Genomic DNA, 26,506 nt, shown 5'->3' with positions numbered 1-26,506 from the left:
GCAGCAGCGGTTTTGAGTGTGGCTGACATAACATAATACCTTGGCACTTTGCATTCAGGCTGCAATTTTATTCTTGACACAGATCATAAATCATTTGCTTGTCTGAACTCTACTTTTCAGAGTATACATTTGTCTGCTGCCATGATCTGAAAAAACAATTCTCTGAAGCAATATTATGTTCAGTTGATATTTGTCTTTTTCTGGTATCCCAAAACAAAATGCTCTTCAGTGCAATTCCAAGTGAGACAAAGACAGACTGCATGAAGTTTAATGCTCTTTATTCGATGTATTTGTCATCCAATGTTTTTCATTTACTGGTATAATTGGTTATCTCCACCATAAAATTAAACACAAACTATGACAATTAAAATTTAAATTGCATCCTATCTCTTCTCACTGATCAGGATTCATGCCAGACTAGATCAGCAAATATTAACTGTGCTGCCTTAAGAATATTTAAGTTAAATAATGAGTTGAACTCTATCATAAAAACTGCTACACAAATATAGTTAGTGGGGGGCAAATATGCACATTTACCAGAATGATTCTGAGCAACTATGGCATTAGAAGAACATTGCAGTTGTAATAACTCCATTGAGGTGAAAGTCCCGTCACCAAGTTACTTTATTTACACCATACATCTGTACACAGCCAGCTCTCCAATTGGTCCCTGCTGAAATGCAGGCTGGAAGTCTGACACAACTGCTTTAAATAGAGAACACGAAGCTCCCTGATTCAACCATTAATTGGGACTCATCAGATATTTCATACTGTAGCAAGCCCACCTCATTAGCCTAGCTGAAGTCATCACACAATATTTTTTTCTGAGAGTTTTAATGCAACTGATTTCACCAGTTTTGCATTGATTGCAAATTTACTTGATTGTGATGCGTCTGAGATTTGTCTGCTAAAGGTCTTCATGCATTTACATAATTTTACTTCCCCATGGATCAACATGTTTCCTGCAATTATGTGACTATTGCGTTGGAGTAGATTTCCACCACAATTTAGTTTGAAATATGTTCCAAAGTCATATGATACCAGCATAACTAACATTTATGAAATTTCAAAGTAATTTCCTGAATTTTTTTTAATTGCTGAAGCAAAGTGCTGTCCATCTAAGTGTACCTGAAATCTTTTGTATCCCCACACCTTCTAACATATGGTAGTGTGGAAGGTCAGAAGGATCTAGGAGTCCAGGTTCATAGGACGCTCAAAGCAGCTTCTCAAGTAGAGGCTGTGGTTAAGAAGGCATATGGTGTACTGGCATTCATCAATCGAGGGATTGAGTTTAGGAGTCGGGAAATAATGCTGCAGCTGTATATGGCCCTGGTCAGACCCCACTTGGAGTACTGTGCTCAGTTCTGGTCGCCTCATTACAGGAAGGATGTGGAAACCATTGAAAGGGTGCAGAGGAGATTTACAAGGATGGTGCCTGGATTGGGTGGCATGCCTTATGAGGATAGGTTGAGAGAGCTCAGTCTTTTCTCCTTGGAGAGATGAAGGATGACGGGTGACCTGATAGAGGTCTATAAGATGTTGAGAGGTTTTGATCGAGTGGATTCTCAGAGGCTTTTTCCCAGGGCTGAAATGGTTGCCACAACAGGACACAGGTTTAGGGTGCTGGAGAGTAGGTACAGAGGAGATGTCGGGGAAGTTTTTCTCTCAGAGGGTGGTGAGTGAATGGAATTGGCTACCGTCGATGGTGGTGGAGACAAATTCGTTAGGGTCTTTTTAAAGACTTTTGGATAAGTACATGGAACTTAATAAGATAGAGGGTTATAGGTAAGCTTAGTAGGTAGGGACATGTTTGGTGCAACTTGTGGGCCGAAGGGCCTGTTTGTGCTGTAGTTTTTCTATCTTTCTATGTTTCTATGTTTCAAATGCAGAAAGACCAAGCAGCTGGAATGACCTTCCCAATGGATACAGTCTTGTTCTGCATAATAATGTTTGTGAATGAGGTGTGGGAGAGGCAAAAGGCTGAGTACTTTTTTTTAATATTCATTTATGAGACATGGGCATCGCTGGCTGGCCAGCATTTATTGCCCATCCCAAGCTGCCCTTGAGAAGGTGGTGGTGAATTGTCTTCTTGAATCTCTGCAATCCATGTGCTGCAGGTTGACCCACAATGCCAATATTTTGATCCAGCAACTGCGAAGGAATGGTGATAGAATTCCAAGTCGGGGAACATGAAAACTGACTATAAAAGTTTCTATAGGTATGTAAAGAGAAAAAGATTACAAAAATGAATGTAGGCCCGTTAAAGTCAGAAACAGGAGAATTAATGATAGGAATAAAGAAATGGCCGAGGAATTAAACTCGTACTTTGCTTCAGTCTTCAGAAAGGAAGACATGAATAATATACCAGAAGTTCTGAGAGAAACATGTTTTAGTGAGTAGCTGAAGGAAATCAGCATTAGTGGAGAAATGGTTTGGGGGAAATTGATGGGATTCAAGGTGGATAAATCTCCAGATCCTTATAATCTTCATCCCAGAGTAATTAAGGAAGTGGTCCTGGAAATAGTGGATTCATTGGTGGTTATTTTCTAAAATTCTTTGGACTCTGTACTGGTTTCTACAGCTTGGAGGGTGGCTAATGTAAACACGCTATTCAAAATGGGAGGCCACTCAAAAGTGATACTCAATGATCTGGCCTCCATAGCCTTCTGCAGCAAAGAGTTCCACAGATTCACCTCTCTCTGGCTAAAGAAATTCCTCCTCATCTCTGTTTAAAGGATTGTCCCTTTAGCCTGAGGTTGTACCCTATGCAGTATAATGTGGATTAATGTGTGGTTATCCACTTTGATAGCAATAATAACAAGACAAATTATTACTTGAATGGATGTAAATTGAGAGGAGTGGATACTCAGTGAGACCTTGGTGTCCTTGTGCATCAGTCACTGAAAGTAAGCGTGCATGTACAGTAGGCAGGAAAGAAGGCAAATGGTATGTTATCCTTCATAGCGAGAGGATTTGAATGTAGGAATAGAGATGTTTTTCTGCAATTGTATAGGAAACTGGTAAGGTCACGCCTGGAGTATTGTGTGCCATTTTGTTGTCCTTATCTGAGGAAGGATGTCCTTGTTATAGAGTGAGAACAGTGAAGGTTTACCAGGCTGATTCTTGGGGTGGCAGGTCTGTCATATGAGGAGAGACTAAATTGATTAAGATTATGTTCACTGGAGTTTAGAAGAGTGAGAGAGGATCTCGTGGAAACTTATAAAATTCTAACAGGCTTAGACAGGGTATATTCAGAAAGAATGTTCCTTATAGTGGGGGAGTCCAGAACTAGGGGGTCATAGTTTGAGGATAATGGGTAAACGTTTTAGAACTTACTTGAGGAAAATCTTTTTCATCCAGAGGATAGTGAATCTGTGGAATTCACTATCGCAGAATGTAGCTGAGGCCAAATCATTGTCTAATTGCAAGAAGAAATTAGATATAGCTCTAGGGACTAAAGAGATCAAGGGATGTGGGGAGATCAAGATATTGAATTCGATAATCAAAATGAATGGCGAACCAGGTGCAAGTTTCTATGTTTCTATAAGTCAGGATGGTGAGTGTCTTGGAGGGGAACTTGCAAGTGGTGGTATTCCCATGCATCTGCTGCCCTTGTCCTTTTAGATGGAAGTGGTTGCAGGTTTGATATACACTGTCTAAGAATCTTCAGTGAATTGCTGCAATGCATCTTGTAGATGGTACACACTCCTGCTACTGAGCATCATTGATGGAGGGAGTGGATGTTTGTGAATGTGGCATCAATCAAGTGGGCTGCTTGTCCTGGATGGTGTCAAGCTTCTCGAATGTTGTTGGGCCTTCACCCCTCCAGGCAAGTGGGCGGTATTCCATCACAGTCCTGACTTGTGCCTTGCAGATGGTGGACAGGCTTTGGGGAGTCAGGAGGTGAGTTACTTGCCACAGTATTCCTAGCCTCTAACCTGCATTTGTAGCCGTTGTGTTTATGTGGCAAGTCCAGTTGACTTTCTGGTCAATGATAACCCCAAGAATGTTGACAGTGGGGGATTCAGTGATGTTAACACCATTGAATGTCAAGGGGTGGTGGTTAGAGTCTCTCTTATTGGTGATGGCATTGGTGTGGTGCGAATGTTACTTGCCCCTATCAACTCAGCCTGGATATTGTCCAGATCTTATTGCATTTGAACATGAACTGCTTCAGTATCTGAGGAGTCACAAATGGTGCTGAACATTGTGCAATCATTGGCAAACATTCCCACTTCTGACCTTATGATGGATGGAATGTCAAGCAGCTGAAGATGGTTGGGCATAGGACACTACCCTGAGGGATTCCTGCAGAGATGTCTGGAACTGAGAGTCGACAACTACAACCATCTTCCTATGTACCAGGTATGACTCCAACCAGCAGAGAGTTTGCCCCCATACCCATTGATTCCAATTTTGCTAGGACTGCTTGATGCCACACTCGGTCGAATGCAGCCTTGATGTCAAGGGCTGTCACTCTCACCTCATCTTTGGAATTCAGCTCTTTTGTCCATGTTTGAACCAAGGCTGTAATGAGATCAGGGGATGAGTGACCCTGGCAAAACCCAAACTGATGCACCATGGCAGGATGTTTAAGTCCAGTCAACGTATTGTGATTGAGGTGCCTATGATAATATGGTTTCTAGTTGTGTTAGACATTGTCCTCCCCCTTCAAAATTGCTTTAATTAACTTTCTTCTTTTAAATAAAAGGTAAATACGGCAGATGCTGGCAATCTGAAATAATGGAACATTATCACTAACAATTCTCTGGTTGTTAGTCAATAACATTGAATGATATATAATCCCTAAAACACATTACTGTAGGATAGCACACTGAATATCAGAAGCTAGGAACCAAATCGAAAAACACAAGCCCATTTATGTTAATAATGAAATGTGCAAATTGGCTTGGGCTAGACAGATTAGGAAGGTGATTACATAGCTGAAAGAGCAGTATGGGAATGAAGGGTACCATTCACAGCACATTGGTATTAATATTGGGAGAGGAAGAATCTGTACTGCTGAGAAAAGTTGCACCTGAACCAGTAATGCAAAAGTAAAATGCTGCTGGAATTTTCCAGTCTGCATGTGCAGAGTTGCACCATATCATGCTTCATGTGTAAGTTAAGGTCGTAAGTTCGTAGAGTCTTCACCTGTTGATCTTCTGCTACCATTTGACTTTTACTTTTAATAAACCTGATACATGCATGGATGGTAACATGTGCCATGAAGTTGGATATATTAAGTATTATTCCATTATGCAGTAACTTTTAAGACTAGTGAGGGGTTGTATCATTTCCAATAAAAGAAAGAACTTGTGTTTAATATGTGCCTTTCTTTACCTCAGGATGACCCAAAACACTTCACAGTCAGCAAAGTACTTTTCATGTGCAGTCACTTGTTAGAATTTAGAAAAGAGAACTGAGCAAATCAGTACACAGTGAAATGCCATTAAAAATTGGAAAACAGATGACCAACTAAACTACATTAGGTCTTTTCTTTGCAAATGTTGGTATGGATTTTCAATGTCCACTTGACAGTTCAGACAGCACCTCATTATAATGAAAGACAGCACCTCTGACAGTACAGTAAATATTCTTTACTGCCCTGGAATGTCAGCTGTGTTTATGTGCTTCAGTCCTGGAATGGGGACTGAACCTGCAACTGTGATTCCAAGGACAGTGTCATCAATAAGCCAAGGCTGACAGGAGGCAAACTGCAATGATGGAGATCTTTTGTTCAACATTGCACAGTGGTATATTACCAAATAATGTGCTTATAATGTCGTATTTGAGCTTGTATGATGTGAGGGCTCGGTTGTGGGAACCTGATTTTTGATTCTTGCATACGGTGGTTAATAGAACAAGGTAAATATCATTCAACAAAATACAGAATTCACTGCCAACAACTCCTAAAATGCCATAAAAGGGATTTGATTACTTTGGTAACATTTGAACTTTAACTGTTTGAGCTCACTTACTCATCTCAATTTTAATCTTGGAGAAAGTATTGTGAAATGGCTTTGTTTGAATGTCGGGAACATCATAGAGTATTTTCTCTCTCATTAGATCATCAAGGATCAGAAGCTGCTTATTATTGTCGGTGGGATGCTGCTGATCGATCTCTGCATCCTCATTTGCTGGCAGGTTGTAGATCCCCTGAGGAGGACGGTGGAAGACTACCCTTTAGAGGTCAGTTAATAGTGTATAACTGGGAGCATTGAAGTCTGGATTTGAAACTGCTCTCATCTGTTTCATTTCAGTATGTTTACTGCTGTACATGTGAAATACAAACATAATATATTGCAGAAAAATTACAAATTGTTCAGAAGACAAGCTGAAGCAGATGAACGACCTGTCATAAAAATGTTCTTAAAACAGCTGGACCATGATTGAATGGACAGCTTGGGATGATCTTAAACCCATGTTTAAATACTTTAAAAAGCAAAGTTTTATATAAAAATCAAAATATGAATTAAGATTACAGTGGTTCCAGGAAATGTGGAAGATTTAAAGAAATATTATTTTTAGTTCTGCAACTTTAATCCTGTTCAATGGAAGACTGGGAATAAAAGAACATGCCAGGAATTTGAAGTTAAAAAGCTACAAATCCTATTCTCAGTTTGCATGCTGGTAATATTATTACTAATCAATCATATGTTAAAAACGAAAAGAAAATGACCCATCCGATGAACAAAACCAGAATGTTTTAATGTTCTAACTTGGGCCTATTTATGTAAAACTGGAAGTTGAGCAATGAGGACTGAGGCAACTCCAGTCAATTTTGTAAGATTGTCCCTCAGTTACACAGACGTAGGACCCGATTCTCCCATTTTGAGGCTGAGTGCCCACGCTGGCTGGAAAACAGGTGTGTTTACTCCTGGCATTGGTGATATCTTTCACGTGCGATTCACCCACCTCAAAGATGTTAATGAGTGATTTTCACAGTAACTTCATTGCAGTGTGAATGTAACTTTAGAGTCACTTTTAAAGGGCTTTCCAATCTCTGTGTATGGAGATAGCCTGCCCTTCTCAAAAAATGAAATGGTGATTACCCTCACCACCCACTAACTGGAGGAGCAACAGATGCCCCTCTGCACCAGTCTGATCTCACCTAAACCCCAGAACCTTGATGGACCCTTCCTCTGAAGCCTGATAGCAGCAGAAGGGCAAATGGCCACTGGACCTAGCTCCTTGTGCCGCCACCCGCACGCCCCCAAGGGCTCTGCAGATAGTGCATTGGTGGCAATGGCACATGGCTTGAAAGGAGGCTGAGCGGGGCTCTGAGGGGAGAGGGGGCCTGAGTGGGTGGTCTGAGGAGGGAAGAGGCTAAATCAGGGACCCAAAGGGAAAAGGCGCTGAGTGAGAGGTCCGGGACGGAAAGGGTGCTGATTGAAGGGTCTGAGGGGGAAGGGGGACTGTTGGCGGGGATGGGGCCGAATCTCACAAAAGCCTGCATGGAGTGTGTGTGGGGGATGACCAATGATTTGAATGGTTGAGGGGTGGAGGCGGGGGGGGAAAATGCCCTAATTTCTGAAGGGTTAGTGATCTTCCCTGGACATCCACGGTCCAATACACCAGGTTCCCACTTGTGGGTACAACTGTAAAGCCCACACAATGTCGTTCTAGCTGGTGGACCAAGTGAATGGCAGGAGGCTGGTGAATTGGCTGTCAAACCCCCCCTAGTGACATTCAAATTAGCAAGTTTGCATAATTATTGATTGTTACTGACTCTGGGTGGGAACCCAATCGATGCCAGCAGCGCAAGATGGGTGAATGCCAAGATCCATCACACCTGTCGTGAATCCTGATTTTTGGCTGACACTCCATTCGTACTGGCTGTCTGAAGAGGTCAGAGAATCGAGCCCATATTCTCAGTTACATGTGGAAAGATGCTTGGAAGGTTTTGGCATTCTGAAATGTACACCTTTAGGAAAAATGCATAATTTCCTACTTTTAAAACAAAATGAGAAATGTTAAGGTTGAAAGAGTTGAGCAATGTAGTTACTTCATTTAGGTATACTTTTCATAAATATTGCTGAGTTAAAAAGAAACTACGGAATTGGTAGTAAAGTTTATAAATTTAACAAGATAATGATGTTTACATTTATTTACATTGCTTCAATGGGTGGTATTTTCCCATTTTGTGGTGGATGCTGTGGCAGCTGGCAGGAAACACACAAATCTTACCTCCCCCACCTCGTTAATTATGCACTTGAGTGTTTTATGCCATGATCAGTGCCGAGGTGGCCTGGATGGTGCGAAATCCACCAGCATGTCTGGGTGCCATATTGAAAGGGTGCCCAACATCACTGACCCACTTTGGAAGAAAGAAGGTGGACCTCCTGAAAATGAAGGTAGCTCTCCGGGAATGCTCCGAGACCTGAAAATGGACCACCTGAGAATGAAGATGGATCTCCAGGAACATTCTGAGGTTGGAAGATAGACTCCCTCCAGGACATCTAATCTGGGAGGTCCATCCGTAGATGCTCTTCCCAGCCACTGTTGTGATATTCCTGGGTCCACTGTTGTGTCAGCCTCAATAATGAACACCAAAGGCAGCCACAAGCATTGTTCAGATGAATCCTGATTACTGTACGCCATGCTGTTCCAAACATGTTTCACGCCAGCGTGTTTTTGCACCAGTACCATGGAATATCTGGGGAAGTGTCATGTCTTTATCTGCATCCTTTAAAGAGTTGCAAATGAGATTCACTATGATCTCTAGTGGGTTTCCTGACCTACTATGGTGCAAATTCTCATTTGTGTGAAACTGATTTCTGGCACTCTCACTATATTGTCACACTTTGCCTGCCATCAACAATGCCAACAGGGACTTGGGAGAGATCCATTGGATATGTGGATATGATAGCATAGTTTTTATTTTTCTGGACTAGGAATGCAGAGGCCTGGATTCATATTTGAAATGAGAGATATTTAGGCAATTTCAGTTCAGTTAATTAATTAAATCTGGAACGAAAAGTCAGTATCAGTGATTGTAATGATTGAACTACATGATTGTCATTAAAAGCACAGTGGGCCACTACTATCCTATAGGGAAGGAAATCTGCAGTCCTTATCTGGTCTGCTCTATTTGTAATTTCAGATACATTTCAATGTAGTTTCTGCTGAAATAGCCAAGCAAGCCATTCAATTATACTAAACTACTATGAAAAGCTAAAATAAGAATTAAACAATCCAGTTCACACTTTTAGAAAGGGGCCAGGAGAATTATAAACTATTTGGCGCTGGGCATGAAACCAATTTCAAGGCCTGTATGCTATTCTTTGGATTGGTGCAATCTTCACCAGGCCTGGCGAGATTGGAGAATAACTCTCATTGTTTTACCAGCAGCCATCACCCAGCGTCTCCAAACCCAGTGCTCCATACACAGACTGATCATACTCTGCCTGCATCCCTAGAAAGTGGTAGATGCTAGAGTCCAGGGGTTGCCAGGCCTATTTGGCAGTCTTAAGATGCTGAATAAAAGACACAGAAATAAATGCACAACACAAGTTAATGAAACAAAAAGATTAATAAGTAACATCAACAGGTTCCCATGCGTTCCTGATACATCTAGCTGTCTGTCCGATGTGCTTCTGAGTGTCTGCTGGACCTGGCTCTCCATGATAATTGCCAACTTCTCCATGCAACATGGCAGAATTTGTGGCTTGGATGGAATTCTCCTTTACCCATGTATGGATGATCATAGTCTCTGCCAATTTCGCCAGATGTTCCTCCGGTCTTTGCTGCAATTCCAAAAGGTTCAGTGTGATCCATATCAGAGGCCCAGCATCAGCCTAAGACTCAGCATGAGCTTTCCTGTCAGCATTCCTCTTCCAGTTGCAGGGCCTATATCTATTATAGCCTCCATCAGTAGCTCTTGCTCATTAGCTTGTAAACCTGAATTGAGATGGGAACCCATAGCCAGTGATGTGAGAAGATCTGTGCTGGTGGAAGGTGCAGGAAAACAATGTGACACTGCTCCCTCTGAGATTTCTACACCCTCCTCCTCTAAGGTGAACTCCAGGAACCCTTTAGTGACAGCAATGCACCCCTCTACAGTGTGGGGATACCTTATGGGAGAATGCTAACTTTCAAAGCTTAAGCATTTCTATTTGCTTCTTCCATCAATGCTTACAGCATGCTTCCTTTCTGTCCAGTGGTGGACTCCAGGTTCTATGATTCCTTGCTGTCATCGCCCATCACTGCAATCTCCCAATCTCTCTGCTTTCCGGATAGTTCTGAGGGCCTGATCCCCTGCAAGTGTCACAGTTCATACATCAGGCATATCTCCACTTGTCTTCTTCATTGTGGGCCCTTTTCTCTGGGAAAAGTGAGTTCCAGATTATGATCAACTAGTCTCCTGCTGAGCCTGCGCCTTCAGGCACTTGATGGGTCCTCGTGAATGTCTGACTCAAACATCCAATTGGAGGATGAGGGCACTGACAAGCAGATGTCCGACACCCAAATGCAGATGCTGTTGGGGGAGACTATTTTTCATTTACTTAGCTGATCCCTCCCCACATACAGACCAATTGTGTAATGCCTACCTGATAGCTAGAGCATGCACATCATTCATTTACACTCACCCTTGCAATGCAGAGGAAGTAGTTCAACCAGTTTGACTTTGGACCCAAATGCACTGCTGGACCATACGACTGCTAACCTCTGCTGCTATCTCCATCCGGCTTCCTTGGTCAGGCCGGAGGCACTCCTCTGGCCATCTGTTGGGAACAAGACATCCTGTTGTTCTCGTGCAGCTTAGAGGAGAATCTGAAGGTTAGTGTTGTGCAATAATGGGGCCACCCTCTATCTCAATGCAGCATTCATCTGGTGACAGCCTCCTCTCCTTCCTGAACTGATAGAGGCAAATACCGAGAAGAAGGATGTAGGTGTGGATGATAAGGAGTCCATGTCTTGCTGATGGAAGCTCATCTGTCTTTGTGATGAATGCCTTCTGTCTTGCAATTAAAGGCTGGTGGTCTGTGCTATGTGGTGGGCAGGAACGACAAAGCATAAAGCTTTAAAACATTGCAGGCATGTCTAGCTGCCGTTTAATAATGGTACAGCTCCTGTCACTGGATACTGGAATCACCACCTTCCTTTCCACCCCTGACACTTGATTCTTTGAGTTCTGTGCCTCTGCCTTGTTAATAGACTGGCTGCTGCGTGGTCAGGTTCAGCCAGCTACTCCCATCCCAGTTGACAAGATAATATTCAAACACAGTACAAATGAGCGTAATGACACATAGAAATGTAAAAAAAAGTAATAATAATGAGCAAATGCACAATAAAATGTTTCTTTATAATACAATTAATTTTATTGGAGGTCAGCAATTTTTGCTGAATAAAACTGGAAAATACCAAATCAATAATAGTTGCACTTGGAAGTTAACACAATGAGCTGCAAAATCTCTACATTGTCTCAATCCATAGAAAAAAGTATTTTAACAATAACAACAACAATTTGCCCTTATATAATACTTTTAAACAGTAAAATATACCAAGGAACCTGTATTATAGACTAGTAAATTCAGTGAAGCGCAACACATAGGATTTTGTGGAAATTGCATCACTGATCTTCTAGTACATGATGGGGAGAAATTGGTTCTTGTTGTGTCTATTTACCTGTCAGAAAATAGATATAAAAGAGTCAATTTCAGGATGAATTATCTCCCGAGGGTGCCTGAGGTAGACCTGCCCCCCTATAGGATTAGGCAATGGTCCTGTCCATGTTGATCACTGAATATAGACAATAGCCCCACTTGGTATGTAATGAAAATCCTAAAAACCTGTTGATAGATCATTTATTTTTTAAACAATCCTGCTCTACTCAGTTTTTTTGCATCATAATGTAGCCAAACCAATGATCCACAAAGGAGGCTGCCACCAAATGTATCTTTTATATGGAATGGAATACAGAAATCCCAAGGATCACTGATTTCACAAAGCAGCCAGCCAGTTCTCTGAGGTATACCTGTGGGAGCACAGCATTGTACGGAACTCAGGTGTACATTGTTCAGCTTTGACAGCTGCAATTGGCTCACTTCTGTGTGTTGACTGCTATGATATAACCTGACAGCTAATGTCAGGGAGGTAGTCACTTCAAATTCATCTTCAATGAGCAGCCTCAGGATGTCTGTTTTACATTTGAAGCGCTCCATCAATATGCAAATGAGACCCAAGACCTCATTTTGGTGAACCTCAGACCTCTGGGTTATGGTGTGTGCTCCCAACGCATCAGCAACTTTAGGTCAGGTCGATTCTGAATCAAATGTATATAAAAGTTTCCAAACCTCATGAGTGACATGAAATTTAACATATAACAGAAATAGCTTAGGCACTGCAGTATTGTATAACTATCAAGTAACATTTTGTTAGGACAAAATCTGTCAAAGCTGAACAATGTACACCCAAGTTCCGTACAATGCTGCACTCCCACAGGTATATCTCAAAGAATTGGCTTCCTGTTATGTGAAATCTCCATTCTGCAACTAAATTTACAATGATTCTATGAGATATGACTGGGGATTCAGTGGAATTAGTAGTAATGAGGTCTATAAATCAATTCCCAAAAGAGTCCAGTGGTAATGGAGGGCAGCTACAATAAGAATTAAAGACAGCATTTTGAAATTTTCAGCGTGAAAGAAAGGAAAATAGAAAGAACAGAGTGGCTGATCATGATGGCGGGAAAGCTCTTCTAGGCTGTTTTCCAAAGTTGAATTCGATAAAAATTCTGCTCAGCTGATGGGTTATCTGCAACCTATCAGAGAATAGCTATGAAGCATTGAACACGAGTGTCACTGTCTCTGGTTTATTTTATAGCAGGTCTCATTATATCTCCTGGTGTTTGGGTGCTGATTAAAGTGAGACAAAGAACAAAGAACAACCCAGCACGGGAAACAGGCCCTTCGGCCCAACAAGCCCGCGCCGCCGCATCACCCTACACCTATTCTACCCTGCGTATCTACAATTAGAACCCCTGTCTTAGCCAGATTCAGGGGAGAATAGTGTCAATTTGGTAAAACCAATCAGCCTAAGAGCACATCTTTGGGGTGTGGGAGGAAACCGGAGCACCCGGAGGAAACCCACGCAACCACAGGGAGAATGCACAAACTCCCACAGACACAGGCCCAAATCCATGTATCTGCACAGCTAGCAGTGCTAGTCACCGAGCTGTTGCGGCGCCTGTCTACCGGTCCAGGATCAAGCACACACACCAACACAAAGTACTAGGCCACTCCCGGAACCTCCAGGAGCAGCCCACGCACGACCCACCGTGTGCATGCCCCTCGTTTGACAACGAGGTGGACCTCCACCTGCGGAGTGAAAAGACAAAAACATTAATCACAAGCCTGCCTTTCCGGTGTCTCCCGAGGTTCTAACCCTTATTCAATAACCCCTACCATAACCCTCCATCCTCGTTTCACTCATGTGCCTATCTAACTGAACCTTAAACGAGTCCAACGTTCCCGCCTCCACCACCCCACTCGGTAGCGCGTTCCATACCCCCACTACTCTCTGCGTAAAGAACCTTCCTCTCATATCCAAATTATACCTCTCCCCCCTCACCCTTAAATCATGTCCTCTTGTATTTGTAACCAATCTAGGGAGCAGTCTCTCACTATTGACTCTGTCTATTCCCTTCAGTATCTTATATACCTCTATCATGTCACCCCTCAATCTCCGTCTTTCCAAAGAGAACAGTCCCAGTTTCTCCAACCTTTCCTCGTAACCCAACCCCTCCATGCCAGGCAACATCCTGGTAAACCTCCTCTGCACCCTTTCCAGAGCCTCCACGTCCTTCCGGTAGTAAGGTGACCAGAACTGGACGCAGTACTCCAAATGCGGTCTAACCAACGTTCTATACAACTGAAGCATTAGACGGCAGCTTTTAAACTCTATACCTCTTCCTATAAAGGCTAGCATTCCATAAGCCTTCCTGACAACATTCTCCACTTGTGTCACAACCTTCATGGATTTGTGAACCTGCACTCCCAGGTCCCTCTGTGTTTCTATACTCCTAATTTGCCTACCTTTAATCACATAGCTCCTCTCTGCATTATTCCTTCCAAAATGCATCACCTCGCATTTGTCAGGATTAAGGAGACATGTCTGTGAAAGTAGAGAACCAGCTATCTGAAGGCCTGGATGGTACTTCAGTTGGACTGCTGACATATCTATGTAATATTGCTGCTAAAACACATTAATCAAAATTTCACAAGCACATTTTACAATCCTAGAGAGTCAATATTTTTCCATTATAGAATTACTTTATAGAGTCCTTTATTCTTTCACAAGAATACAAGAAATAGAAGCAGGAAGAGGCCACTAAGGCCCTTTAAGCCTGCCCCACCATTCAGTACAATCATGGCTGACTTATGCCAGCTTCAACTCCTTTTCTGTGCTATTTCCCCATCACCCTCTATTCCTTGAACTATCAAATATTTATCCACCTCCACTTTAAATACTTCTAATGATCCAACCTTCACCATCCTTTGGGGTAAATAATTCCAGAGAGTCACCATCTTCTGCAGAAGAAATTTTTACTTACCTCAGTTTTAAATTGCTGGCCCTTTACCTTGTAGCTACATGCCCTTGCTCAAAACTGTCCCCCAAGTGAAAACATCTCATCACCTACCCTGTGAAGCCCCCTCATGATTTTATATGGTTCAATATGGTCACCCCCTCACTCTTCTACACTCCAAGGAATACGGACTTAGACTATTTAATCTCTCTTGATAGGGCAATCGTATCTTCCCAGGAATTAGTCTTGTGAATCTCCTTTGGACTGTCTCCAATGAAGGTGTGGATGTGGGTCCACAGCCCCATTCATAGGGTGCAGATGGCACTGTTAAGGCCAGCATTTATTGCTCATCTTCCCTATCCTGCCAGTGGAACGTTAAAGAACTGTTGAATGGAGGATACTTTAATCATTGAGACAAGGTTTAACTTTTCCCTAGTTCCACAGGTAAAGGTAATGCATCAGTTTCATGTTAAAGCATTGTATCTGAGACTTCTGAATCAAATCCAGATAATATGAATTGCTGGTTACACAACAGACATATAAACAGTTCAGTGAACCATTATAACCTAAGGCTGTAAAATTCCATTAACAACAATAACAATTATGAAAGGCATATTTGTCCCCAGTGGCAGTGACCTAGAGCTCTAAACATGATAGCCCTCCTTAACTGTATCTCATGCATAAGATCACTGCTATTGTGTGAGATCCTTCTGCTGTGGCCTTTCACTTCACAAATTGCATTCCCAAGCTCTTCAGTCACTTCATCTGGTGAGCAACTGTCCCTTTTTTTGTATCACAAACTTGTGATCAATATTAGTTATGAATGAATTAAAGTTATCTTCATTTGGCTGATATTAAAGTAATTTTATCACAGTTAAAATCACATTTACCACATGATGGGATCTTCAAATGTAACAACTCCCACTTAAGAAGTACATAGAAAAAACCAAGTCCTGTGATGGAGACATAAGTGTTAAAAATATATGCCAAGCCAAAGGAGGACATGTCAGTAGCGGTAATAGAGGTAACCTTTGACGAAGGGTCACCTGGACTCGAAACGTCAGCTCATTTCTCTCCTTACAGTTGCTGCCAGACCTGCTGGGATTTTCCAGCATTTTGTCTTCTGGTTTCCGATTCGCAGTAATTTGCTTTTATCCAGAGGTAACCAAGAACAAGGTTTTAGAGATTGGTTCCATAGATAGTACAGAATGCAGCCAGTGTATGGCCGTAATGGATACAATGCATATTTGAGGATATGGATGAAGTGCTTATCAAATGGATAATTTTATCCTGGATGCTGTCAAGATTCCTGAATGTTATTGCAACCACACCCATCCAAATAATTGGAAACTATCTTATGGAATAGAACAGACCACTTTTAACACAAACATTTTGTATCAAAACATTTTGTATCAAAATCCTTTCTGCGTGCTATTTTGTTACTGCTGATTAGTTGTTTATTTTAAATGGGTTAACATTTTAAATCAGTGGTTTTTAAACTTCTTTTTCAGTGACCCACTTTTATAAAATGGCCAACCCTTGCAACCCACTGACACAGCAAGCTTCAGTACTGTTGCTATGGTTGCAACTTAAATGGGATTTACTGCATACTTAAAAATACACTTTCTTAGCTTTTCCTTCCCTAAGGCGCATATAACTTAAATTGTATTGGGCAATACTGAGCTTTTTTGTTTTATGCTGGGTATGTCATTGTCTAAGTCAAGAGATCCTCATTGACATACTGCCTTCTACAAAATGTATGCTATCATCAGAATATCCCACTTCTGAACAGGATCACCGAACATCTCATGATGTTTTTAACACATCTCGCAATATTTTGAACAGGACCACAGAACATCACGCATTTCTCTTAAATAAGATATTCAGTGACTCATTTTCAAAATCTGCACCACCCTTGCGCAGGCCGCAATCTTGTATTAAATGGTTTAAGATATTGGAATTGATTGACAGTTATTTATTATAGTAAATTGTATACATGAGTTTCACCAATAGAATTTCAACTGACATTGACCACATTTAACATGTGCAATCATGAGATTTGTCTTTCACGCAGTTCCCACTTGTTTTAGTATGTGTTGTGGGAATTTTTAACTAATGTTGCCTGCCACACAGTCTGTTTTAACCCTTATACGGTGGACAAATAACTACGAGTAGATGTCTTGTTAGTACAACCAATATTTATTTAAACCCACACAATCAATAATCACCCACCAACCAACAATAAGTTATCTTACAGAGAATATGAGAATTCAAGCCCAATACAAGACCTTGACTTAACTTTGCGTGACTGGCAAGTACGTAAGCAGATATTAGCCTTTACCTGTGCATTGATCTTGGTAGTCGTCTGCATAGTTTGGTCCTTTGGTTTGGTCTAGCACTCTGGCTCTGGTCTTCCTTCCTTCCTTCTCAGGTGTGGTGGCTCTCCTCGTGCTGGTCGTCGCTGGCGATGTTTACCATTGTTCTAGTTTGTTTGTGGGGTCAGAGAGAGAGAGAGATTCCTGGTTGTGCAGCACCCTTTATACCCTGTTAAGTTTCATGCCCCTTTTGGCCATTGTCAATCAATTGATCAGGATATGATTCCCCCTGATCGATAAGGGTCCAATCAGGTGCTACCACACCGATCTCTGGGAGTGTCCCCAATGGCCATGTCTGTAAGTGCTGGAGGCACATAGGTCACATACCTCCCTCCTAAATAAGGGTTCACAGTGCCCTTATGTCTGGTATACAACCCAGTGTGACCCAGAAAGTCTTTTTCATCCTGGAGATGCTTATTCATTTGTCAGGGTTGCAGCCTGTTTGCCTCTGTCTTTAAACTACAGCCTATCGTTTTAGCTCTTGCCCAATTATCCCAGAATGCTTTACAAATTGCCATATTAGATGGCCCATTTGGCCACACTAATAAGATATAGGGAACTAATTGGTAAGGTCATTGACAAAAGCCACAATGGTGACATGAGGAAAAGATTTTTTACACAATGAACAATTAAGATCTGAATGCACTGCCTGAGAGTGTGGTGGAGGTAGGTTTAATTGAAACGTTCAAGAGGGAACTGGATTAATATCGAAAAAGGGTATGTGTGCAGGGTTTTGTGGAAAAATGGATTACTGGCACAGGGTGGATTGTTCCTGTGGAGGGCCAAGCCAGATATAACATTTGTGCTTGGTCTCTTTCTGTGCACTAATGACAATATATGATTCTACGAGGAATAGTGTAGAGGGAAAAATAATCATAAATAAATTATTCGAGACAATTGCTGAAATTCCTACATTACAGCATGCTACACTCTACATACCCTAAATTGCCACTAACTCTGTAGCCCCAATCAGCAGTGTATGACTACTGACTGTATAAATATTAAAACCCTGTATTTCTGAGAAATTTACATTTTCACAACATTGAACAAATAGCATCTTCAAACCCTGTTATAATGAGGAACTGTAATAATTCTCCTAGCTTTCGCCTTCATTGAATTTCCATGTGCCATGTGTTAGAAGATGATAATGCCTTTCAGGATTAAATGAGGAATAAGTAATCATTTTTACTTTGCTTACGTATCCAGTGATGGCTTGAAGATTACTGGCATTAGCAATTGCAGCTGAATTAACCCTGCAATGATGCATACAAGTTTACTTGTCTGGGTATAGTTAGGCTCTCAGGACTTCCTACAAACAAAAGCTATGGGACAATATTTAATGCAGGTGATGGGGTTCTCAGTTGTTGGCTGTCAAGCTAGTGAAAGCCCCAGATTGCCTCCTTTGGGGAAGATCTGCCAGTGTTAACTGCGTAATTGGGGCAGAAGTGGGAAGGCAATGGAGACCCCACCTGACACTCTCCCACCAGTTTAAATACATCCCCACCTCCCCACAGGGAAGGGCATTGAATTCCACCCAGAGTTGTTGCTTGCACAAACAGCATTAAGATTTTTCATTAACACTTGTTGTAAAAACCTATCTGGTTCACTGATGCCATTTAGGAAAGAAAATCTGCTTTCCTTACCTGTTCTGATTTACATGTGACTCCAGATCCACAGCAATGTGGCTGACTCTAAATTGCCGTCTGCAATGGAAGGTTGTTAGGGATGGGCATTAAATGCTGGACCAGCCAGCTATGTCTTGTAAAATTAATTAAACTAAAATCTATGGCATGACCTGATGGATTATGATATCTTTGACTTCTTCATTGTAGAAGAAACAAGGCATGAATTGTTCAAAAATGATGTTGTGAGTTAATTTATTAATACGAGATATTTGAGAACTGTTGAACCAAGGTATAATGTTTGACTTAATTCTCACTTCCCCACATCCCTTGATTCACCAATGAATCTCCATGAGGTGGGTTCTGATGGGGGAGGGTGGTGGGGGTGGGGGTGGGGGTGGGTGGGTGGGTAGGTAGGTAGGGGCAGAGGGGCCACTGTAAAATTACATGGACAGGATTCGCTCCAGGATCTTGCCTGTCCCCACCCAGGTGCAATTTCATATTAAGGCTGACAGACCCTTCATTGGAAAGTTCACCATTGCTACTAATAAAGTACTTAAGTGGCCTCTTAATGTGCCCCCCTACCAGCCCCCTCAACCTCAATCTTTAGGCTGACAGATGCTTGCTGGATAGGCTGGGTTATTTTCCTTAGAGCAGGGAAGGGTGAGGAGAGGCCTCATTGAGGTGTATGAAATTATACAGTTTGGGTAGATATGAAGAAGCTTTTTTCTTAGTGGAGAAGTCAAAAACCAGAGGGCATAGATTGAAGATAAGGAGCAGGAGATTTAGAGGGGATTTGAGGAAAATCTTCTTCATCCAGAAGTTGTTGGGAATCTGAAACTCACTGCCTGAAAGAATGGTAAAGTCAGGAACCCTCACAACATTTAAGAAGCATTTAGGTGTGCATTTGAAATGCCACAGTATACTAGGTTATGGATCAAGTGCTGAAAAATTGGGTTAGAATAGACATGTGTTTGGTAGCCAGCATAGACATGATGGGCCGAAGAGCCTCTTTCTATGCTGTTAAAACCTACAGCTCTATGACAATGATTTTAACTCAAAACCGGGCATCCATGAGGCTCTGTCAGTCATCAGCAGCAGCAGAGTTGTACTCAACCATAGTCTGTAACCTCATGGCTCTGAATATCCCTCACTTTACCATTACCCCCAAGCCAAGTGATCAATTTTGGTTCAGTGAAGAGTATAGGAGGAAATGCTAGGGGCAATGCTAGCCATGGTAACTGATGACAGCACAATGTTCAGCAGCATTCACAATTCTTCAGATACCGAAGCAATCCATGTCCATTTGCACAAGACTTGGATAACACCCAAGCCTGGACTCTGGGCTGATAAATGGCAAGTAACATTTGCATTGCACAAGTGCCAGAAAATGACGATACCTAATGTTGATATCCCCTTGACATTCAATGGCATTACCATCACTGAATTTTTTACTATTAACATCCTGGGGATTACCATTAGCCAGAAATTGAACTGGACTAACCTTATAAATTCTGTAGCTAAAAGAGCAGGTCAGAGGCTGTGAATTCTGTGGAGAGTAACTCCCTAAAGCTTGCCTATCAGCTACAAGGCAGCAAATCAGAGAATTTCAGAGGCGCATGAAGCCATAGAATTAAATGAGCGTGCCACTGCCTACATCCTTTTGACTGAAGAGGAAGCCACAACCATTGTTGAAGCAGAAAGACTTTTTAAACATGGAATAGTCTTCACTTACCTGGGTGAGTGCAGTTCCAATACCATTAAGAATCCCAGCTCCCATCCAGGACAAAATACGCCGTTTGATTGGCACACCATCAAACACCTTCAACATCCACTCCCTCCACCACTGACACACAGTAGCAGCCATGTGTACTATTTACAAGTTGCACTACAGGAACTCAACAGAATTCCTTAGGCAGCACCTCCCAAACTCATGACCACTACCATTCAGGAGAACAAGGACAGTAGATACCTGTGAACACTACCACTTCCAAGCTATTCACCAGGTAGACAAGACCCCAGGACTTAATGGGATATACCCCAGAATACTGAGAGAGGCAAGGGAGGAAATTGCTGGGGCCTTGAGAGAAATCTTTGTATCCTCACTGGCTACAGGGGGGTCCCAGAAGATTGGAGAATAGCCAATATTGTTCCATTGTTTAAAAAGAGTAGCAAGAATAATCCAGGTAATTACAGGCTAGTGAGCCTTACGTTAGTAGTAGGAATTTATTGGAGAGGATTCTTTGAGACAGAATTTATTCCCACTTGGAAATAACTGGACGTATTAGTGAGAGGCAACATGGATTTATGAAGGGGAGGTTGTGTCCCATGAACTTGATTGAGTTTTTTGAGGAAGTGACAAAGATGATTGAGGGTACGGCAGTGAATGTTGTCTACATGGACTTCAGTAAGGCCTTTGACAAGATCCCTCATGGTGGACTGGTGCAGAAGGTGAAGTTGCATAGGATCAAAGGTGAGCTGGCAAGATGGATACAAAACTGGCTCGGTCAAATAAGACAGAGGGTAGCAGTGGAAGGATGCATTTCTGAATGGAGGGCTGTGACAAATGGTAATCCTCAGGGATTAATGTTGGGATCTTTGCTGTTTGTAATATATATAAATGATTTGGAGGAAAATGTAACTGGATTAATTAGTAAGTTTGCGGATGACACAAACGTTGGTGGATTTACGGATAGCGGTGAGGACCATCAGAGGTTGGAGATTTGGACAGAGAGATGGCAAATGGAGTTTAATCTGGAAAATGTGAGGTAATGCATTTTGGAAGGCCTAATACAGATAGGAAACTTACAGTAAATGGCAGAACTCTTAAGGGTATTGATAGGCAAAGGGATCTGGGTGTACAGGTACACAGGTGGCAATGCAGGTGGAGAAGGTAGTCAAGAAGGCATACGGTATGGTTGCCTTCATCTTGCCAAAAATTGGCAAGTCACGTTGCAGCTTTATAGAACCTTAGTTAGGCTGCACTTGGAACATAGTATTCAATTCTGGTCGTCACATTACCAGAAGGATATGGAGACTTTGGAGAGGGTACAGAAAAGATTTACTAGGATGCTGCCTGGTATGGAGGGCATTAGCAATGAGAAGAGGTTAGAGAAACTTGGTTTGTTCTCACTGGAGCGACAGAGGTTGAGGGGAGATCTGATAGAAGTCTACAAGATTATGAAAGGCATGGACAGAGTGGATAGTTAGAAGCTTTTTCCCAGGGTGGAAGAGTTAATTACTAGGGGGCATAGGTTTAAGGTGCAAAAGACAAGGTTTAAAGGAGATGTACAAAGCAGATGTTTTACCCAAAGGATATTGGATGCCTGGAACTCCTTGCTGGGGGAGGTAGTGGAAGCAGATACAGTAGTGACTTTTAAGGGGCGTCTTGACAAATACATGAATAGGATGGGAATAGAGGGCCCCCAGAGGATAGGGGATTTTAGTTAAGTGAGGCAGCATGGTCAGTGCAGGCTTGGAGAGCTGAAGGGCCTGTTCCTGTGCTGTAATTTCCTTGGTCTTTGTTCACATTGGCTTTCAAATATGTTGCTGTTCCTTCATTGTAGTAGGGTCAAAATCTTGGAATTCATACTCTAACAGCACTGTGGGTGTATCTTAACCACATGTACTGCAGTGTTTCAAGAAGGTGGCTCACCACCATATTCTCAAGAGCAATTAGGACAATAAAAATGTTGACTTACACCCACATCCCGTGAAAGATTTTTATAAGTGAGATTTTGGTAGCCTAGGGTTATAAAATCCAAAGTGTGCAAATTAGACCAGTTAGGAACAGATTTGAATTTTGTGGATTGATTTGGATAGCTAAGGTACTCCTTTGGAGAGATAAGGTACTCCTTTGGCTCTTTTCCTGGAACACATTTAGGAAAGTAAGCTTCCTTTTCGGTAGGTCAGATAAGAACATAAGAACATAAGAAATAGGAGCAGGAGTAGGCCATCTGGCCCTTCGAGCCTGCCCCGCCATTCAATAAGATCATGGCTGATCTGTCGTGGCTCAGTTCCACTTTCCCGCCCTCTCCCCATAACCCTTAATCCCCTCTCTTATCAAAAACCCATCAACCCGCTTCTTAAAAATATTTAGCGAGGCAGCCTCCACCACTTCAACGGGCAGAGAATTCCAGAGATTCACCACCCTTTGAGTGAAGAAGTTCCTCCTCAACTCCGTTCTGAACCGCCCCCCCTTTATCTTGAGGCTGTGCCCCCTAGTCCTACTGTCTTTTTTGAGCGGGAAGAGTCTTTCCACCTCTATCCTATCCATCCCATTCATCATCTTATACGTCTCAATGAGATCTCCCCTCATTCTTCTAAACTCTAACGAGTACAAGCCTAGTTTATTCAGCCTCTCCTCATAGCTCAACCCCCTCAACTCCGGTATCAGCCTAGTAAACCTCCTCTGCACTCCCTCCAAGGCCAAAATATCCTTGCGCAGGTGCGGCGCCCAAAACTGCACACAGTACTCCAGCTGCGGCCTCACCAATGCCCTATACAGCTGCAGCAAGACCTCCCTACTTTTATATTCAATCCCCCTCGCTATGAAGGCCAGCATCCCATTCGCCTTCCTGACCACCTGCTGCACCTGCAGGCTGGGTTTTTGCGACTCATGCACAAGGACCCCGAGGTCCCTCTGCACCGTCGCCTGCTGACCCTTTGAGATTGTTAAAAGTTGGTCTAAATATGCATAAAAAGTACAGTATATAAACTTATTACTGTCAATGTCATTGGAATTGTCAACAGACCTTTCAGACCTGGGCGGCATGGTGGCGCAGTGGTTAGCACTGATACCTCACAGCGCCAGGGAGCTGGATTGAATTCCAGACTTGGGTCACTTTCTGTGTGGAGTTTGTACATTCTCCCTGTGTCTATGTGGGTTTCCTCTGGGTGCTTTGGTTTTCTCCCACAGTCCAAAGATATGCAGATTAGGTGGGTTGGCCATGCTAAATTGCCCCTTCGTGTCAGGAGGATTAGCTAGGGTAAATTCATGAGATTAGGGCAGGGGTGGGATTGTGTGTGTACAGACTCAATGGGCCAAATGGCCTCCTTCTGCACAGGATTCAATGATTCTATAAATACCGACTGAAAAAATTGTCAGAAACACCGAGGGAGCTGTCCAAGGCATTTAAAAGTCTGTTCTTGAAAACATTGAAAAAATGCCATAAGAGTTTGAAAAAAATGATTTCTTGTTACTTCTATTGCTGGATTAGTGCTGCATGATTGATTTCATAAGCGTCCACTTTCACAGTGGAATGACTGCTATTTCATAGTTTGATTTATATCTACAAGACAGACTCTTTGATATGGGACTATGAATTCCAATGCTTGTTGCAATAGGGATTGTGCACGTCAGTGCAATATTTGTTGTTATAAGGCTTTATGTGGTTGAAGGAATCTAAATATAGTTGATAGTTTTTATAAATGAATGCCTTTTACCAAAATAGTGAAATCTACAAAAGACAGTTCAAACTTTATTTTAGACAACTTTAATTTGTTCCATATCTACATGAGTCCTGAGGCTGCCCATGATAACTGGTGAGTTAGCATGGTAGGTGTAAAGGTACAGGGTGGTGGGTGGATGCGGCCTGGATTGGCATTGAGTTGGCAGGGCCATAAGGGCAATGGTGTATTTGGAAGGGCATAAGTTAACAAAGGGCTGATAAAGGATCATGAGGAGTGGATGGAGGGGCATAAATTGGCATAGGGTCTATAAAGGGTGATGGGGTGAGTGGGCACGGGTTGGCATATGGACAATAAAGGGCCATTGGGATGAGTGAGTGGCATGAGCTGGCATTGTTTGAAAAGGATGGGGCATTGGAACATGTGGGTGTTTGTGGGGATGAAGACAGGAAGGATGTTTTATCTTTTAATCTTTATGTTTAAACTTTGGGGACAGTACTAGAACCCTGAGGCAGGCCTTCCACCCAGCCCACCTCCCCACCCGAGCCACATGCCCTGACTTCTAAGCCAGCACTTGAGGCCTATCCAGCAGTTAACTAGCTGCTGTTGGGTCATGTATCCATTTAAAAGATGTGGGCATACCCCCATTCACTGCCAGACAATTGGAAGGCCAGACACTCTTCAGCCTCAGTTGGCCACCAGGAGAGGTGGCCACTACTGGGATTGCACAAAGCCAAGTTGATGCATTGATGGACACAGAACAGAAGAAATGACAGCAGGAGTAGACTATGTGATCCCTTGAGCCCGCTTCACAATTCATTATGATGATGGCTGAACTCACCATCGTCCTCAACACTGGTGCCCCACAAGGCTGTGTTCTCAGCTCCCTACTATATTCCTTATATACCTATGGCTGTATGGCTAAATTCCCCTCCAATTCGATTTTTGAGTTTGCTGACAACACCACCATAGTGGGTCAGATCTCAAACAATACAGGAATGAGATAGAGAATCTGGTGAACTGGTATGGCAACAATAATCTCTCCCTCAATGTCAACAAAACAAAAGAGATTGTTATTGACTTCAGGAAGCGTAAAGGAGAATATGCCCCTGTCTATGTCAATGAGGACGAAGTAGAAAGGGTTGAGGCTTCAAGTTTTTAGGTGTCCAGATCACCAATAACCTGTCCAGGTGACTCCATACTGACACTATAGTTAAGAAAGCCCACCAACACCTCTACTTTTCCAGAAGGCTAAGGAAATTTGACATTTCAGCTATGACTCTCACCAACTTTTACAGATGCACCATAAAAAGCATTCCTTCTGGTTGTATCCTAGCTTGGTATGGCTCCTGCTCAGACCAAGACTGCAAGGAACTACAAAAATCGTGAATGTAGCCCAACCCATCATGCAAACCAGCCTTTCATCCATCGACTCTATCTATTCTACCCTCTGCCTCCGCAAAGCAGCCAGCATAATTAAGGATCCCACACACCCCGGACATTCTCTCTCCCACCTTCTTCTGTCAGGAAAAAGATGCAAAAGTCTGAAGTCACGTACCAACCGACGCAAGAACAGCTTCTTCCCTGCTGGTGTCAGACTTTTGAATGAACTTACTTTGCACTAAGTTGATCTTTCTCTACACCCTAGCTATGACTGTAACACTACATTCTGCACTCTCTTGTTTTCTTCTCTATGCTCTGTCTGTATAGCGTGCAAGAAACAATTATTTTATATGTGCATATTAATATGTGTGACAATACCAATTCAAATCAAACTTCTGCTTCAACCCTGTTTTACCACCCACTTCCCATATCCCTTTATTCCCTAAAAGCTCCATCTAGCTCAGCTTTAAGGATAGCCAATGATGAGATATCCACAGCCTTCTGTGGTAGAGAATTCCAATAGATTCACAATCTTTTGAGTGAAGACAATTCTCCTCTTCCATTACTCAGCCCTAAATGATCAGTGCCTCATCCTGAGACTGCCCCATGTTCAAGATCAAGTATCTATCTTGGTCAAAATCCTTCAGAATCTCCTATGTTTCAATGAGATCACCTCCCATTCTTCTAAATACCAGAAAGTGTGGGCCTCTCACCATGGGACTTTCTTCTCAACCCAGGAAGAAATCTAATGAACTTTCACTAAAATGGGCTACTGATATGAAAGGTAAGATGCAGCATAAATGTCAGCAATTTCCAGTGACACATTCAATTGTGGACATGTTAACATAACTCAAAATGAAACAATCAATGCCACAGTCCATTAAAGATAAACAAGATCTGAGTAGGTGGCTCCCATTGGCTATTGTGCAAGTTCATAAATAATGCAGATAACTTTGCAATTTCACCCTGTTTAGGATGGTGTAATTTTGATTATTTTTGAAATGCAGTTCAAATTAGTTTGAATTTTGCTGAAGAAATTATATTCAATATTCCTGTTTCTCTGTTCAATATATACGCATGAAGGTTTTATCTTTCTTGCATAAAACATATAAGCAGATAAATTTTGCATATTTTTAGTCTTCTTTGTCGCGTGACCACGTCAGTATAAAAGGCAGCCACAAAGTCTT

General features: G+C 42.3%; 1 protein-coding gene across 3 annotated transcripts in view; it reads left to right on the top strand.

The window, feature by feature from the left end:
• The window catches only part of gabbr2 (gamma-aminobutyric acid (GABA) B receptor, 2), a 909,903-nt gene that overhangs the window by 806,170 nt on the left and 77,227 nt on the right, over positions 1–26,506 (top strand). For all 3 annotated transcript variants that reach the window (XM_080208032.1, XM_080208024.1, XM_080208042.1), the window contains exon 13: positions 6,070–6,192. In XM_080208032.1, the coding sequence (XP_080064158.1) occupies positions 6,070–6,192 (123 nt within the window). The remainder of the gene's footprint in view (positions 1–6,069; positions 6,193–26,506) is intronic.

Source organism: Carcharhinus amblyrhynchos, chromosome 2 (assembly GCF_965287045.1).
Source record: "Carcharhinus amblyrhynchos chromosome 2, sCarAmb.v2.hapA, whole genome shotgun sequence".
NCBI lineage: Eukaryota > Metazoa > Chordata > Chondrichthyes > Carcharhiniformes > Carcharhinidae > Carcharhinus > Carcharhinus amblyrhynchos.
This window is presented reverse-complemented; position numbering and strand designations above follow the sequence as displayed.